The sequence below is a fragment of the Aspergillus pseudodeflectus genome (assembly GCF_044049435.1).
Source record: "Aspergillus pseudodeflectus strain CBS 756.74 chromosome Unknown BJX68scaffold_2, whole genome shotgun sequence".
Taxonomy (NCBI): Eukaryota; Fungi; Ascomycota; class Eurotiomycetes; order Eurotiales; family Aspergillaceae; genus Aspergillus; species Aspergillus pseudodeflectus.
Window position 1 is genome coordinate 1,456,778 of NW_027263778.1, and position 16,563 is coordinate 1,473,340.

Consider the following 16,563-nt stretch of genomic DNA (forward strand, 5'->3'; position numbering starts at 1 on the left):
TTTATGTATAGTCGGTGTTTTGAGGCCTCCGGAGTTAGATATCTATATTACATTTCCTATATTTTGACGGTGTAACTATTATATCCTCTACTGAACGCGCACTGAAGATTTTCCTTCTCATACCATGCTCCAGAGTCCAGCAGGCAACACTTAGTTTCATGCCAACCTAGTTTTCACTAATTATCGAGCCGTAAGAATCTAAGTCTATGTTTGTTGGCAGCCGCTTTCAACGCTGTTTGTTTTTGGCTGTGAATGGGATGGAGGATATAGATGCTACGGTGTGAGAATTGGAGTCGTAGCCAAAGCATTCCAGTGGGCTCCTAGTGGGCTCGGATGTTGTCTGCAGGGTCACCACGGAGTCATGGATGGAATGACGCAAACAGAAGCTCAAAAGACTGTTCCATGGACGAGGTAGTGGACCACGATGGGCTTATTTATTTGCATCTTCTCGTATACGGGTAGGGGTGTCTGAAAGAGGCCAAAGCTGGCTGTTGTCTCTGGCTGCATCCGGGAAAACATCATCAAGCTCCGGTACGACGGTTTCCTCTGGCCGTTTGGAATTGAGGATTCGGAACCGCTGAGTGGCTCTCGTTTAGGGCTATAATAGAGCAGATAAGGCTTCAAGACAAAGCAATAGAAAGGCGTCGATCGGTGTCAGTGGAATTAAATTAAAAAGCAAATGGCCGGGAGAATCCCCACAGGGCGTTGATGGAAGCGGTCACGGTTCACGAATCATTCTTTGCCCACTTGAGACAACGTCACTTTCTGACTTTCTGCGCCTCTTCTATTCCTCGACGCCGAGGGGTCTCGTGTCTTTTGACTACTTTATCCTGGCCTTGTCAACTCCCTCTACTTCTGCATTAGAGATTCTTCTCCCGAGATACTGTAAACACCCCACCACCACCGGTCTTACCGAACTCCCCGCGGTGGCTGGTCGCTCATTCTCGGCCACTCTCAGTGCGCGTCGCCTTGCGCGGTGGCAAACCTTTTCTAAATCCTTGGTTCTGTCATCCAGACTGTCCATTCCGGCCTCTTTTAGGTCATCATTTGTTGTCGCCATTACTCACCGTCCGTTCTCGATCTTTTCTGTCGCCGGCTCAAGTCGCCCCAGTCTTACTTTCCCCGTCCATCGCGATAAACACTCTCTTCGAGTCCCCACGCAACATCTTCTACACCTTGCGCATCTTGTCAAGTTGAGCAACGTACAACCCGATCTGCCGACAAAAGAACTTCGCGTCACTCGATTTAAAAGCCGACTGTCTGATTATGCCTCTTTCTAACCGCCGTCGTGCGCGGCGCAAGGATATTCAACTTCAAGAAACTTCAGACGCGGAGGCCCCGGATTCATCGCCCACGCGACCCTCGAACAAAAAGCGCAAGGTGCGTCCCAACTCGCGAAAGTCACTAGAAACAGCTACATTTCTTCCTCGGAAGATCGCAAAATTATCTGCAAACTTTAATCAAGACTGCTACTAACCTACCGTGTGCGCACAGGTCGATAATCGGACCTCTCCCCAGCTCTCCCGACCTGTGAAAGCCGAGTCCGCGGACGAGGCAGATGATTCATCTCCGGAGCGTGAATTGTCGGAAAATCAGGACCTGGTCGACCTAGTCATTTCGTATCTCGACGCCGCCCGCGAAGAAGTTCGCGTTCTCCGAGACCATTCCAACGCGAAAACCGAGAACAAGCAAAGTATCCGCGCATACGCAAAAATCGCCGGGCGAAATTGGACCTACTATGTGAAGTCGCTCCATGTCAACATCGGCCGCGAACCAGATCGCGAACAGAAGCTAGACGAGCAGTCAAGTCCCGTTACGATCGCTGCGCGAGCGCTTCCTGAAGTTCACGTCGACCTGGGCCCGAGCAAGTTTGTGTCGCGCCTGCACGCGGAGATTTTCTACGATGGTGAGGACACGGCTTCCTGGCACATTCGCGTCAACGGCCGCAACGGCGTCCGCCTCAACCATGCGATCCTCAAACGCGGCACCGACGCAGTTTTGTCGTGTGGCGATATTATCGAAATTGCCAATACTCAGATGATGTTCGTCACACCCGGCGACAAAGCGAACATCCACCCTAGCTTCGTCGAACGCGCACAACGCATCGCAAATGGTCAAGAGGAGCCGGTGACATGGGCCGCCACTCAGCATGCGCATCCTAATGCTGCGATTGGAGCTTCGGACGGCGCGACAAACCCAACAACAGGCGCTCCAGCACTCGCACCGGCGCCGCAATTTCTCAAACGTCAAGTTACTCCCCCGCCGCGCTCGCCTGACACTGTTGGCGCGCGGACTGCCAAACAATCGCCGCTGTATAACCGGGGCATGATGATGGAGAGTACCGAGGAGATCGATTATAGCAAGGACGCCGCGAAAGATCTGAAGCCTCCTTATAGCTATGCTACACTCATTGCACAGGCCATTTTCTCAAGTGAGGAAGAGAAGCTTACGCTCAACAACATTTACAACTGGATTATGGACAAATACGCGTTTTATCGACATTCCCAAAGTGGCTGGCAGGTTTGTTTTCATACTCGTTTTATCAAGCTCCTCGTTAACGCATGTAGAATTCGATTCGACACAATCTCTCATTGAATAAAGCATTTCAGAAAGTTCCCCGTCGGACTGACGAACCAGGAAAAGGCATGAAGTGGCAGATTGCGCCAGAGTACCGCGAAGAATACTGGAAGAAGCAGCTTCGCAAGGGCACTCAATCGTCGGCTCCTTCATCGCCAGCGACCAAAGATTCTACGGCCGCGAGGAGCGCCGCAGCAAGCGGAATGGAGTCTGTTTTCTCTGCTGGCAAGAAATCACCACCTGTCTCTTCACCCAGCTTCAGCTCATTTCCTGTAGCTCCTGTCGAAGCGTACACTCCTGAGCGAGGATCGCGAGCCGGGCGAAATGGCGTCGTAGAGCCACCGTCGCTCAGACCACCAGCAAACCAGCGTGACTACGAAGAGCCCTCGCCATTACCGGCCCGTTCCGCTGCGAGGCAAAATGCGTCCGGTCTTAGTCGGACGTACGGGCTTTCAGACAACGCCACAAGATCTCCGCCAGTACTGTCATCTTCATATTACGACGACGGGCCATCGTCAATGATTACACCCGCGCCACAACGTCACCAGCCCCGGCTTCCACCACCAAGCACTGCACAGGTTCCGTCCAAGTTCATGCCAATGAGCTCGCCCGCCCAGTTCTGGAAGTTCGCCGATATCGGAAGTACGCCTGCGCGTCCTGTTGCTGACATGAGCCCGCTGAAAGGCGAACCTGGAGATGTCCTTGGTAATATTCCCAGTAGCAGTCCGCCGCCGCCGAACCTTGTCAGTCCAAGCAAACCAGGCACGTCGAACGGTGTTGGAACTGGACGACCTCTTTCTGCTCGGCGAGACGATGTCCGACCACTCAACGGCGTGGATGAGCGGGCACATATAGAGGAGGAGGAAGGAGAAGATGACGGCGCAGGATTCGATCTAGCTCGGTAGGCTTTCTGAACAACTAAGTGTACAACCCAGCACTAATTAAATGGCTACAGCGGCTTCCAGCCCATTGGATCATATCACCGCCAACTAAGCAACGCAGCTCGCGCAAGCGCAGCGACAAGCTGACCTTTTTAGTGCAGTAATACTTTGATTATGTTTACATGGTGTTTCTTGATTTTTGCAGCTTGTTTATGTTCAAGATCTGGTTGACCTCTGGATGTCTGACTACGATCATACTTGCAATGATGGGACGAAGCATTTACGGATTGGGTCGGCGGCGCAGGGATGCTTGCTTTTTCTGTGTAGTACGAATAAGAATTGATTGCTTAGAATGAGCTCGCTGTCTGAATATTTGGAATTTGTTGCGCACCACTAAGCTCCTTGTATCCATTACGTACCTGAGGGCTGGAGCTATCCACCTTGAGCTACCCCACACCCCGCCAAACAACCATATTTTCGTTCCATCTGTGACCCTCCTCAACAGTCAACGCCAGCCGCAACGGACAACGGTACAACCGCTGACTCTCTCAATCCCGATTCTAACGTCATCTCACCTGCAGCCGAACCAGAATCAAAATGAAACTAACAACCCACCTCCCAACATCAACCCGCACCAGCCTTCAACGCGCAACAACGCACCCCTTCCTCCGTCTTGCCGGAGCCGGCCAAGTCCCCAAGCCCCTGCTATCGCAATGGCTCTCACAAGACCGTCTCTACGCACAGTCCTACGTCCGATTCATTGGCGGCCTCCTCGCGAAGATCCAGCTACCCCGAACACCCTCCGATCCGTCAAACCCATCTATCCACGAGAGGATCCTGACCGTCCTCATCGATGCGATTACGAACATACAGACCGAATTGGGCTTCTTTGAGAAGAGCGCAGATGAGTTTGGATTGGAATTGAATGCCCCGCCCGCCGAGGCTGGGAAAGAAGGCGAAGACGCACCGGGGAAATTCACCACAGCCCCAATAACGCAATCCTACATTGACATGTTCATGTCCGCCTCCAGTCCCGGGACAAGTCTCCTCGAGGGCCTTGTGGTCCTCTGGGCGACGGAGACTTGCTACCTGCGCGCCTGGAGGTTTGCGGCTAGTTTCCAAGAGGGAAGTGAGAAACGGGATGGGAGAGCAGATGCAGATGGGGGTGCGCTGAGGACGAGGTTTATCCCAAACTGGAGCAGTCAAGAGTTTGAGGCCTTTGTTGATCGCATTGGAACTGTGCTTGATGAGTTTGCGCAAGGGGAGTTGGGAAATCTTGGTGAGGATGCGCTTGCGAAGTGTGAGAGGTGGTGGGGGCAGGTTGTCTGGTTGGAGGAGAGGTTCTGGCCCAATGTTAGCGAGTAGATCTCCTGAGGTCTGTTATAAACTGCAATATTACATGTGCAATGTGCTTGTTGCTTGGCTCGGAGAAGGCATCTTCCCACCCCCCCTCTATCAGGGCTGGAGAAAGGGCAGAATACCCGAAGACGGCTATATAGAAGCATCCCCCGCGGAAAAGGACTCTCAGCCGACTCCGCGTCATTGTTCACTATTAGCCCAAGGTAATGAAGAAATGATATATAACTAACTAGATTAGTCTCGCGATTCTGAAAATAGTATACTCACCCAGGTCATAGTATATACATATATGTACAACTTCTATGACTATGGCGCAAATAGCCCCGCCACCACTTATCCAGGTGCACCACCCAACAATACCCGCACCAGCATCTAGCCCAAGCCCGACACTGAAGACTCCTACGAAGATTCAATACCCACTATGGTTCGGGGGCTCAGCGTCTTGTATGGCTGTTGTGGTTTCGCATCCTCTTGATCTGCGTATGCCTCCCTCTTCACTCTATACTTCAATGTAGAGGCCGATGATCGAAGGACTGACGCTGAATACCACAGTCAAGGTACGAATGCAGATGAAACCTGGGGAAGTCAAGGGAGCAGCAGTAGAGACAAATACGGGAACTTTTGGAACCGCAATGCGCATTCTTCGGAGCGAGGGCGTTCGCGGGCTTTATGCTGGGGTATGTCGCCATCACTATACCTCTCCTCTGGACATTTGCTGATACAAATCTCTAGTTCTCGGCTGGGTTCACACGACAATGTATATATGCTCCGTCCCGAGAAAGCTATACGAAGTACCTGCTGACTAGTAATCAGTAACATACGGCACAATCCGCATAGCAACCTACGAGGCCCTAAAACACCGCTTCACCCCCACTGCCTCCCAGTCGCAGATCCCCTCTACCCCATCTCCTCTGACGCTAACCCTCCTCGCCTCCCTCTCCGGCTTCCTCGGTGCCCTCCCCGGAAACGCCAGCGACATTGCCAACATCCGCATGCAAAACGACGCATCCCTCCCACCCACAAGACGCTACGGCTACCGACACGTCCTCCACGCATGGAGCAGCATGTACCGCGCCGAGGGCCCCTTTTTCTGGACGAAAGGTATAATGCCGAATGCATTTCGGTGTGCGATGATGACGGGATGCCAGCTTGGGAGCTATGATATCTTCAAGGGGCTGATTGCGCGGTGGGTGGTTGGGCCAGAGCAGAGGGAAGGGGCTGTTGTGCATACGGGGGCAAGTCTGAGCGCTGCGTTTGTGGCTACGACTGTGTGTAGTCCGGTTGATGTGGTTAAGACGCAGCTTATGGGGGTTGGTGGTGGGAAGAGGAGGTCGGTGTGGAGGGTTGTGGCGGATTTGACGAGGAGTGATGGTGTTTTTTGGGTGTTTAGAGGGTGGTTGCCGAGTTTTGTGAGGTTGGGACCGCAGACTGTTGCGACATTAATCCTACTGGAGCAGCATAAGAAGGTGTATCGGGAGTTGATGGGAGAGGCTGATTATTAGACCATAGATTGACGGCGCAATGTACTTGCATTTCACTGTTTAAGATGAACAAACAGACTGCGGGAGGTATGCGACCTCGAGTTATTAAACATGTCAGTGCGAGAAATGAAAAGAAAAAGGCTACTGCGAGTCAATGCTGTGCTTCACCAACATGGCAACCAGAACCTGCATGGTGTAACGCGCGTCATTGCCAGCATTGTGCAGATTCCACCCAGTCATGCCCATTTCTCCAATAACAGCGCCCAACGAACGTGGCTCTGTCTCCCCGCGGATGATCATGAATGACGTTGCAGTGTCGATGCGATCTGTGAATTGCGGTTTACCGTCCGATTCGCCGATAATGTGCACATCCGCGAGCTCGAGGTACTGAATGTCCGAGGCGAGGCTGTGGCCGACGAGGACCAACGGACGCAGTTTCTTCTCAGGCCCGTCAAAAAACTTCGGGAGGGTAAAGCTGTTCTGCACCACGGTCGATACGTTATCTGCTGCAACCCATTCGCTTGTGCCGAACTCAAATTTGTCTGGGCATCCACGGATGTATAGACTGTTGACATGGTGAGCATGCTCCTGGACGCGTAAATGTCGAGATTTGACCCGCGATTGCCAGTTCTCACCTAGGGGCCCAGGTGCAACGCCGATGAGATCACGAGTATCAAGCGTCGAGATGCCCACTTCTGTGACCAATGTGTGGCAGCGCTCATTGACTTCGACATCAAGACTTATGAACACGGGCTCTTCGAAGAAGGGATATGGGGCGGGCTTGTCCAAGGCGAGCTGCGGCGGCTCAACCTCAGGAGCCTTTTGTTCGTCCCATTTACAGTCAATAATGTCAGTGGGATCTGCACGCAAGCCCAGATAACACTGTGCACGTCTGACGGCATCGCCCGCTTCCATCTCGCGCTGGAAACGGAGGCGTTGCTTCTTGGCCTTGGATTTGGTTTTGGTCTTTGCCGATGAGAGGGCCGCAGCCATCATTTTCTCAAAGGCCATATATGTTTTCTGATCGCATAAGCCTTGGTTGTAGTTGCAGGCCTGTGGGATTGCCGACTCTAGGGAATCTTTGGTGGGTCTATCGCTTGTCTGCCCTAAGAAGGTTGGCTGAGGGAATCCATCACGGTTGAGTTGCAGCACCAGTCCCCTCTCCTCATCTGTGGGAAGGGATAGCGAGCAATCCAAAGCAAGGTTGATGTCTTTGAGGAGTTTTCGTGCCTGTGCGGTAGGAACAAGCACAATGGGGCGTCCGCCGAGGCGAGGAGGGGCATGGATGTAGTACCTAGAGATGTTAGTGAGTGCGGATATTAGGAAGAAAGAAGAAGAAGAAGAAGATACTTACAAATCCCACGTTCTACCCCAGAATTGGCCCTTGTCAAAGAACCTGCCTGCCACGGTCTGCATGAGATCTCCTCTGATGTGGTGGTATGGAAACCTGGACAGTGCCGTGATCGGGCAAAACGTCCCATCATGGGGATTTGGTGGCGCGGGGTCTGAAGGAGAGACTTTGAGAGTACTCTTATCTTCCAGGACTGGGATCTGCAGCTGGTCAGGGCGGTCCTCAGGCGATTCCAAGACAGGCTGAAGTGTCTGCTCAGCGGCCGGCGTGAAGGGCTCGGCTTCTGGACGAAGACGAGTGTTGATCTGCAAAATCGCCTCGTCTTGGGCAAAGAGCATCTGAAGACGGTCTGCGGGACCCATGATTTGACGCTGTCACGATTGTTAAGAAAAGAGAATTCAAAGAGAGCTGGAAACTGGAGTTAAGGTCTTAATATTCCAGAGGTTGGGAAGAGTGTAGTTTTTGGTCGAGGCGACAAACGGAAAGGCAAAGAGCAGTAACACAGCAAACGCTGACACCCCCTCAGCTGTTTATACATGCCAGGGCGGCATTGACCCGAGACATCCATGACAACAGACACGGTGAAGATTACTACTGTAGAGAAGGAGTGAGCAGTGAATGCGTTGGTTTCATAGCGATATCTGAAGAAATGTTAGCCCTGGAAGAGGTAATTCCTTAATCCTATTTAGTATACGGTGATTCAACGAGTGAATTACCGTACTTTGGGAATTCACTCCAAATTGAGATCACTGGGGAGAAGAAGAGACGGAGTCGCAGATGGTAGCAGTATATACTGAGCGGAACGGAATAAAATTGCCCCGAGACGCTCGGACGTGTGTTACCTCCGCGTCGCTGGCACGCCTCAGCTGCATCTCCATCTTCGATAGCTCGGCGGCACTGTCTTTCTTTTCTCTCATTTCCCGGCTTCAGCTCATGTGCTTTTGAACTTTCTCCTTATCCCATATGGCTGCACCATCTCATATGGTGCCGTCTCAAACCTGACTACCCACGTTCCCTTCTCCTTCCCTCACGCTGACTCCCTACATTCACAACCATCCCACGCCTTCATATACCCTGTCGCTCTACTTGCTCGGAGGAATGGCGGAATACAATGACACGGGTGGCGTAATCTTGGATGGTCCTTTTGACCCCGACGCGCAGGCCACCGTCACTGATTTTATTGACTACACCGAATACCTCCCTGCTGATCTCATCCGCTCTCTGACCCTCATTCGCGGCCTGGACAAGCGCTACCTGGACAGTGCGCAAGGCGTCCATGAACTCACCAAGGCCTACGGCCAGCTTCCGGAGCTACCTTCAGACACGCGACCCGATCCGTGCACTCTACGCCGAGAGATTTCGGCTCAGTTGGATAGCGCGATCAATGCTCGCGAGTCCGCCTACGCCGAGGCGTGTCGCCTGTACGATGTTGTCGATCGCCACTTCAATCGACTAGATTCTATCAGAAAGAAGCTTGAAGCCCTGCCCAAGCCAGTCGAGCGCGAACCTACTCCTCCCCCAACCGTTACCAACGCGAAGCGTCCTCGTACCAGCAAGAAAGGAGACGATCCACCGCCTACAACGACGCGAATTACACTGCGCTTGGATGGCGCAAGAGGTGGCCAGAACCAGAAGTCGCGGTCGCGCCGATCCTTGGTTGCAGCAGAGCACTTGGCAGGGTTGCATCCTGACTCCCCCATCGCAAGCACCGAGCATTCAGACAACGAGACCGAAACCAAGACGACCCCTCCCACCCCTGCGCCACCGAAGAAGGAGAAACAGAATCGCCGGTCAAGGCCGTCGGCATCTGGCGAAGCACCGAACGGCAGAGCATCTGCAGGAATTTCTACGAGCAGCGCCCTGGCGATGCTGAAGCCTCCTCCAGAGGACGCAAAACCGGGCAGCGAAGACCTGCCCTGGTTGCGCCTGACGGAATGGGAAATGACTAAACTGCGCAAGAAAATGAAGAAGAATGCGGTCTGGCAACCAAGCGAGGTGATGATTCACCGAGAGCTGGCTCTCCGGGGTCGAGGATGGGAGGCGTACCGGGCGGCCAAGATGGATGCTGAATCCAAGGGAGTCGAATTTCTCGACTGCGATGACATAATGAAGAATTACATCCCTGGACTGCTGACTCGCCGGAGCGACGCGACCAAAGAGTTCGAGGGCGTTGCCCAGCCGAAACTGAGCAATCGAGGCATGAAACTGAATGAAGCCAAAAAGCTCAAGCGCGAGAACCAGGCAAGAGAACAAGCCGCCTTAGCCGCTGCGGAGGCAGAAGCAGCCAAGCGCCTAGGTCAGCCTGGCTCCTTCCAAGGTGTTATCTCCAACGGTGCTGATGGTCCGCAGGAGTCTTTGGCTATGGCGGACAAACCGAGCCGATCATCGAAGAAGCGCAAAGTCGAAACCAGCAGTCCCCCGGCGGAACCCGTCGCTCCACCCGAGGACGCTGAGATTCGGCCTACCCGAAGTTCAAAACGTCGAAAGACGGACAGGGGATCATCAGAGATCGCACCTGAGATCGCACCGGAGACGGAGACTGCGACATCAGAAGTAACTGAGCCAGAAGAGCCAGCGGAATCAGCGGAAGCGGAACAATCCCCGCAACCTCTGCAGCCTGTGCAACCTGTGCAACCTGCGGAACCACTAGAACCGATAGAGCCGGTAGAGCCGGTGGCGGATAATGCGCCTGAAGTCAAAATAGACTCGCCCGAACCGCAAAAAGCACCAGCAGCTGCGCCTGCGTCTATGACTCGATCCAAAGCAGCGGTCACCCCAACACCATCAGAGTCCCGACCTCCATCCCGGCGCCGCTCAATTCCAACGGCAGATCCTGTTCTTAAGACGGCCAGGGAGCTCCGTCATAGTAGCGCCACCCCTGCGAGGAAGACACCAGTACCTGAAGGGACACGCGCGGCCAGCGTTAGTGCACCCCCGCGACGCCGTAAGAGACCGGCTCCGGGCCCAGTGTCGAATGGGCAGGACGGAGGCGCGGCAGTCAGCTACGGGCGCCGCAAGGCTAAACCTGGGAAGAAGCGGGTAGGCCCACGAGAGCAGGGCCCGAACGTGGGACAAGACATTCGCATCGACGAAGACGGGGTGCTGGAAGAGATTGACCCCAATGAACCGCGGTACTGTCTCTGCGGGGACGTCAGTTTCGGAACGATGATCTGCTGTGAGAACCAAGACGTACGTTCCCCACTATCACTCTCCCGAGCCGAACTAACCTACATAGTGTGACCGAGAATGGTTTCACCTCGACTGCGTCGGACTCTCTGAGGTACCAAGCCGCACAGCAAAATGGTACTGCCCCGAGTGCCGCGTCAAATTCAACAAGGGCACCGACGGGATCATCAGAACTAACTCCGCACGTCGGTGAGAATCCAAATTAACAGATACGAGTCTACGAAATGCAAATCCTCTGTGCGAATTGATTTGGGTGCGCTTTTTCCTGGGTTTGGCTTGATTGGTTGGTTGCGCACATGGCAAAGCAATGGACGGGATGGATGGATGGTTGGCGCTGGAGTTTGCACGGTTCAGTAATTCAGAGTACTTGTACTAAATAGCGTTTGCGGTTACTCGCACTACCATGCATGAACATTATGGGCCTTGAAATTCTTGGACAATTCGGCAATATTCCATACAGCTGTTGCTATCCTATCATATATACGTAGTGAGAGGCATCTATTTGACCTCCCACTTTCCATCCACCTCCGTAATCTCAACGGGCCGCTTCTCGTCCAGCGAGATCCGACCAGCGTGCAAGATCGCCGTCGTGGCAATCGTGTTCTTGAGTGTGGGGAGGGGCCTCTTGTCCAGATCGTCGAGAGTAACGCGGCCCTCGTTGAGGGCTGTGATGGCGTCAATGAACTTTTCGAAACTGATGTAGCCGTATCCGGTCTGGCCGCCAAAGTTGCCTTCTTCGTCGGGGGCGTAGCGCATGTAGAATCTGTTACTGTCAGACTAGAAGTCATTGAGTGAGAAGAATGAGGGAGATCATACGGGTTAATCCAGTTTAGGCCGGAGTCGTCCCCGGTGACGTCGTAGCCACGCTTCGCTTGGTTGACGCGAACCTCACCGGTGGAGCCCATGTCTACCGTTCAAGTCAGCAGTTGTCATCGTAGAATAGACATCAAGGTAGAACGTACAGTGGAAGTACTGATTCGAGTGGACTCCCGCCTTTTGCGGGGCCGTCCAACTAGCCGTATACACACCTGTCGCTACCTTTCCGGGAATCTCCTTGTGCTTCCAGTCCACAAGCAACGTGATTGTATCCTCCGTCTCAGGCACACAGCCCAGCTCGACCGCCGTCCCCTGAGATGCGCTCGCGGTCACCTTGACTGGGGTATACTTGGTACCAACCATGGATTCACAGATATCGATATGGTGCGAGTTCAGATAATACGAGATATCACTCTCCTTACCTGCCCACGCCTTGAATGTCTCGAGCTGGAACTTGGGCTGGCTCATGTAAGAGTAGAAGTAGTTGAAGTCGCCGAGGTTCTGAGCCTTTGCGCGGGCGTCCGAGTACGCGGGGTCGAAGCGCTTGTGGTGCTCGACGAAAACAAATACATTGTGTTTGCGGGCGGCTTCGACGAGAGCAATGTGTTCGGGGAGAGTCTTGACGGCGGGCTTTGTCACGAGCACGTGGATGCCGCGCTCGATGGCGTAGAGGGCGATCGGGTAGTGGGTCGGGTCGGGGGTGAAGATTGTGATTGCGGAGCCGCGGGGGAGGGCGTCGATTGCGGCTTTGTAGGCATCGGGATCGGTGCTGTCGTCTGCTGGGTAGCTGGTGAAGGATGTGTCGAGGTTGTTGTAGACTTGGGTTATGTTTTTGTGGAGATGCTCGCCTGCTTGTCTGTTAGTCTTTGCGACAGACGACAGGGTAGACGGGGGACCGTACGGATTCCAGGAAACTTGCGGCCAGAGACACCGACCATGCTGAGGTCGCCTACTTTGCCTCGTCGGCGCAGATCAAACAGAGTCAAGCCGACGACGCCGACCTTTTTGTCTGAGCCCGAGGCGGCACCGCCGACGTAGCCGGTGGTGTACTCGCCGGTACCGACCATGAGCACGCTGGGAGGAGCCATCTTGCGTTCTATTTTGACCTTGAAGCTTTGTAGCTTGTAGACTCCGGAGAGAAAGTGGGATGGAGGGGTGAGATGAGAGAAAAGCGGAGGAATCGAGTAGAACAAGAAGAGAAGCGCGGAGTGCTCAAGATATAGCACAAGGTCCCCAACCTAAACAGATGGTAAATGTAATTGCGCAACAAATGCTGAGCCGGAAGAAATGGCTCAATGGCTCAAAGACCTGGGATATTTTGCCCTGAATTGCCGGGAATCAGGCGGATGGCCCCTCATATTTTCCCAGATCAGTGACGAAAGTTGATAGAGTCGGCGTTTGATGGCCCGAGCTCGAATAGGAAATTCAGTTGCCGATTGGTGGAAATTCCCCATCCGGCGCTTTCTCCGGGTAAAAAGTGGGGGACGCGTGGGATGTATGTGGCTAAACCGCGTTGGGGGGTGGACGTGGGGTCAACGGACTGGGAGTATACAGCCCGAGGGGCAGACCCCTCATCTGCTTTATATAACGGTGGCAGGCGCTGTTGAGCCATTGCACGTTTCACTTTCTGTATACCATTCGCCCCGAGTTTGCACACTTGTATTCTAGCCACCATGCCTCACACCCCCCTCCGCCCCGGAGTCTATGCTCCGACGATGACCTTTTTCAACCCCGACACAGAAGACCTCGACGTCCCAGTTATTCGCGCGCACGCTGTGCGTCTCGCAAAGGCTGGTCTGGTCGGTCTCGTGTGCATGGGCTCCAACGGTGAAGCCGTCCACCTAACTCCCGCCGAAAAGCAAACCGTCATCCGCGAGACGCGCTCAGCGCTCGACGAGGCCAACTTTTCCAACGTTCCTGTCATTGCCGGAGCCAGTGAAAACAGCATCCGTGGCACCATCGCCCTCTGCAAGGAGTCTGCTGCGGCAGGCGCTGAATACGCCCTGATCGTCCCCCCGAGCTACTACCGTTACGCTACCGGCAATGACGAGACCCTCTACGAGTACTTTACTGCCGTCGCAGATGGCTCGCCTATCCCGCTTATCCTCTACAACTACCCCGGTGCCGTCGCGGGTATCGACATGGACTCGGATCTCATTATTCGCATTTCGCAGCACCCCAACGTCATCGGCACAAAGTTCACCTGCGCCAACACTGGTAAGCTGACCCGTGTCGCCCGCGCCCTGCACGCCATTACACCGTCGTCCCCGCTTGCGCCGCCAAAGTCGTCAGTCCCCGTTACCAAGACAAGCGCGAACCACCCTTACGTCGCATTCGGCGGTATTGCAGACTTCACTCTGCAGACTCTGGCCTCTGGCGGGTCTGCCATCCTAGCAGGCGGCGCCAACGTCATCCCCAAGCTGTGCGTGCAGATTTTCAACCTTTGGAGCGAGGGCAAATTCACAGAAGCAATGGAGGCTCAAAGTCTGCTGAGCCAGGCTGATTGGGTGCTCACCAAGGCGGCAATTCCTGGCACTAAGAGTGCAATTCAGTCTTACTATGGGTATGGAGGGTACCCTCGCCGGCCGTTGGCGCGGCTTTCCGAAGAAAAGGTCAAGGCTGTCGCGGCGGGAATCAAGGAGGCCATGGACGTGGAGCTGACATTGCCTGATGTTGCGTAATGAATTGAACAAATTTCCTCTTTCTTCCAAAAGTTTTCAGCCTGAATAATAATATTCGAGTACGTAGCTCGTAACATCGGCATTTACTCCGAGACTTGCCCCGGACTCTGACCCCGCCCCGCATAGGCTCCGGTAGTCGAACCTCCACTGGTGGAATGAATTCCTCCGACCTCCGGTTGAATTGATCCGCGTATCGTGAGTGGTGGATAAGCAGCATTCGCCCGGTCTAGGCAGAGGGGCATCGCGATAAGCAGTCAGCAGGGTCGCAAAGGATGCGCGAAGACGGAACAAATTTTGCCTTTTTGGCTTGAATATACCACCCTTGAGTTTTTGAGATGCCTCAATTGAGCTGGTGACTAGATTCCGCCTGACGAACAGGCCACTTGTCGTGGTTCAGAGGATTTACGAGGGCAATTTTGTACAACCGGCTGGAACAGGAAGGAACCAGTTGCGAGAGAAGGAAGGAGCGTCCACCGGTCAACGGCTTGAGTGTCACGATACTATTGCTGAGATTGTCGCTCGCCTGTGCCCCCACTCCACAAGAATGGAAGAAAACTTTCGTAGCGAAGTCTGAGTGACTCGATCCAGATGGCTCTCTTAAATATCCGTTCGTGCCCGAGAAGGATTGTCGTCCCTCATCCTACATTTTTTCTCCAATTAACTCTGCCGATTGAATCAAGATGCCGTATCCCGAGGAAGCTGAGGGGTTCCAGGTTGACAGCCCGGATACCTGGACTCAATTCAACAAGCGCTTTGTAAGACATTCATCATATGCGATGAGACGCATCGTACTGATCGATTGTGGTGTAGTTCCAGTTGAAGCCGTTCGGCGACTATGGTATGCGCGCTCGAGTCCCCAGTACCGATTGGGCTAACAGACAACAGACGTCGATGTCAAGATCGAAGCGTGTGGAATCTGCGGTAGCGATGTACACACCATCAGCGGTACGTTCGGCCATCAGTCATCAAAGTCGAGCTAACAACCATAGGTGGATGGGGATCCCAAAAATTCCCCCTCTGTGTCGGACATGGCAAGACCATCCTAACGAGACGAGACAAGGCACTGGCTGACTGACTGGGCAGAAATCGTCGGTCGAGCCGTTCGCGTCGGACCCAAGGTGACATTGATCAAAGAAGGCGAGCGTGTTGGCGTCGGCGCCCAGTCATACTCGTGCGGCGAATGCAAGCAGTGCAAGAACGAGAATGAAACATATTGCCCTGTGCTCATGATTGACACCTACGGGGCTCAGTGGCCCGATACTGGTATCGTCAGCCAGGGGGGATACTCGTCACACGTCCGCACTCATGAGCATTGGGTGTTCCCAATCCCCGACGCGTTGGAGTCGAACACCGTCGCGCCAATGCTCTGTGCTGGGTTGACTGCATACTCGCCGCTTGTCCGTAATGGTGCCGGACCTGGTAAGAAGGTGGGAATTGTTGGGCTCGGTGGAATTGGTCACTTTGGCATTATGTTCGCAAAGGCTCTGGGCGCCGAAACATGGGCAATCTCCCGGTCACGGGCAAAGGAGGCGGATGCCAGGATGCTTGGGGCGGACGGATACATTGCGACGGCTGAAGAAGGTTGGGAGAAGGAGCACCTGTACTCGTTTGATCTGATCATAAACTGCGCCAATTCGTCCAAGGGCTTCGATCTGGAGAAATACTTGTCCATGATGGACGTCCATGGCCGTTGGATCAGCGTGGGATTGCCCGAGGAGGAAGGGCAAGTGATCAAAGCACAGAACCTGATTGCAAACGGAGTCTTGATCGGTGCTAGCCACCTTGGTAGTCGCCGTGAGATGCTGGAGATGTTGCAGCTCGCGGCTGACAAGGGGCTCAAGGGGGTAGTGGAAGAAATTCAAATCAATAGCGAAGGGCTGAAGGAGGCGATGGAGCGCATGAAAAAAGGAGACGTGCGGTACAGATTTACTCTGACAGGGTATGACAAGGTGTTCGGCTAATTTCTACACACAATAATAGCACTAAAGGTACTCGATTTTCCTAAGGTCCTTGTCGTGCTCACCTGGCAAGTTACTAGTCTTCCTTTGTCCAACGACTTACACCGAGCCATAGAGCGGTCGGAGACCTCGGTCTGGGGAAGTGGATCTGGGGTGGATCAAACCGAGCCTTGAGGATTCAAGAACAGCAGACACAATGATGAAGAATTTCCGTGTCCTGCCAATCAAAGATGGAGTGAACCGAATTAGACTCTTTGTTATCCAAGAGTCGCC

At 53.8% G+C, this 16,563-nt stretch overlaps 8 protein-coding genes across 8 annotated transcripts; 6 read left to right on the forward strand and 2 right to left on the reverse strand.

Annotated features, from left to right (window-relative positions):
• The first annotated feature begins 781 nt into the window (after window positions 1–781).
• BJX68DRAFT_225654 (putative forkhead transcription factor Fkh1/2) lies at window positions 782–3,920 on the forward strand. Its single transcript, XM_071038407.1, has 5 exons — window positions 782–1,380; window positions 1,495–2,520; window positions 2,568–2,802; window positions 2,854–3,478; window positions 3,533–3,920. Exons 1-5 carry the CDS (start codon window positions 1,267–1,269, stop codon window positions 3,603–3,605), a joined length of 2,073 nt encoding a protein of 690 aa, XP_070905271.1. The 5' UTR covers window positions 782–1,266; the 3' UTR covers window positions 3,606–3,920.
• A 34-nt stretch (window positions 3,921–3,954) lies between these two features.
• BJX68DRAFT_225656 (putative transcription regulator PAB1642) lies at window positions 3,955–5,432 on the forward strand. Its single transcript, XM_071038408.1, has 2 exons — window positions 3,955–5,297; window positions 5,370–5,432. Exon 1 carries the CDS (start codon window positions 4,056–4,058, stop codon window positions 4,821–4,823), a length of 768 nt encoding a protein of 255 aa, XP_070905272.1. The 5' UTR covers window positions 3,955–4,055; the 3' UTR covers window positions 4,824–5,297; window positions 5,370–5,432.
• On the forward strand, window positions 5,126–6,319 carry BJX68DRAFT_261513 (mitochondrial carrier domain-containing protein; the record flags this gene model as incomplete). Its single annotated transcript, XM_071044161.1, has 4 exons — window positions 5,126–5,297; window positions 5,370–5,494; window positions 5,550–5,574; window positions 5,631–6,319. The coding sequence occupies 4 exons, from the start codon at window positions 5,126–5,128 to the stop codon at window positions 6,317–6,319; spliced, it is 1,011 nt and encodes a 336-aa protein (XP_070905273.1).
• Window positions 6,320–6,439: 120 nt separating this feature from the next.
• On the reverse strand, window positions 6,440–8,011 carry BJX68DRAFT_261514 (uncharacterized protein; the record flags this gene model as incomplete). Its single annotated transcript, XM_071044162.1, has 2 exons — window positions 6,440–7,592; window positions 7,653–8,011. The coding sequence occupies 2 exons, from the start codon at window positions 8,009–8,011 to the stop codon at window positions 6,440–6,442; spliced, it is 1,512 nt and encodes a 503-aa protein (XP_070905274.1).
• A 525-nt stretch (window positions 8,012–8,536) lies between these two features.
• On the forward strand, window positions 8,537–11,258 carry BJX68DRAFT_225660 (putative PHD finger domain protein). The gene is made up of 2 exons (XM_071038409.1): window positions 8,537–10,838; window positions 10,885–11,258. The coding sequence occupies exons 1-2, from the start codon at window positions 8,748–8,750 to the stop codon at window positions 11,026–11,028; spliced, it is 2,235 nt and encodes a 744-aa protein (XP_070905275.1). The 5' UTR covers window positions 8,537–8,747; the 3' UTR covers window positions 11,029–11,258.
• On the reverse strand, window positions 11,235–12,995 carry BJX68DRAFT_88635 (Gfo/Idh/MocA family protein). Its single transcript, XM_071049936.1, has 4 exons — window positions 12,553–12,995; window positions 11,798–12,499; window positions 11,652–11,742; window positions 11,235–11,598 (listed from the first exon to the last, which is right to left on the reverse strand). Exons 1-4 carry the CDS (start codon window positions 12,737–12,739, stop codon window positions 11,334–11,336), a joined length of 1,245 nt encoding a protein of 414 aa, XP_070905276.1. The 5' UTR covers window positions 12,740–12,995; the 3' UTR covers window positions 11,235–11,333.
• A 144-nt stretch (window positions 12,996–13,139) lies between these two features.
• Window positions 13,140–14,465, forward strand: BJX68DRAFT_225662 (dihydrodipicolinate synthase family protein). Its single transcript, XM_071038410.1, has one exon. The coding sequence runs from the start codon at window positions 13,325–13,327 to the stop codon at window positions 14,330–14,332; it is 1,008 nt and encodes a 335-aa protein (XP_070905277.1). The 5' UTR covers window positions 13,140–13,324; the 3' UTR covers window positions 14,333–14,465.
• Window positions 14,466–14,480: 15 nt separating this feature from the next.
• BJX68DRAFT_225664 (NAD(P)-dependent alcohol dehydrogenase) lies at window positions 14,481–16,563 on the forward strand. Its single transcript, XM_071038411.1, has 5 exons — window positions 14,481–15,087; window positions 15,143–15,170; window positions 15,218–15,277; window positions 15,322–15,363; window positions 15,416–16,563. The coding sequence occupies exons 1-5, from the start codon at window positions 15,013–15,015 to the stop codon at window positions 16,291–16,293; spliced, it is 1,083 nt and encodes a 360-aa protein (XP_070905278.1). The 5' UTR covers window positions 14,481–15,012; the 3' UTR covers window positions 16,294–16,563.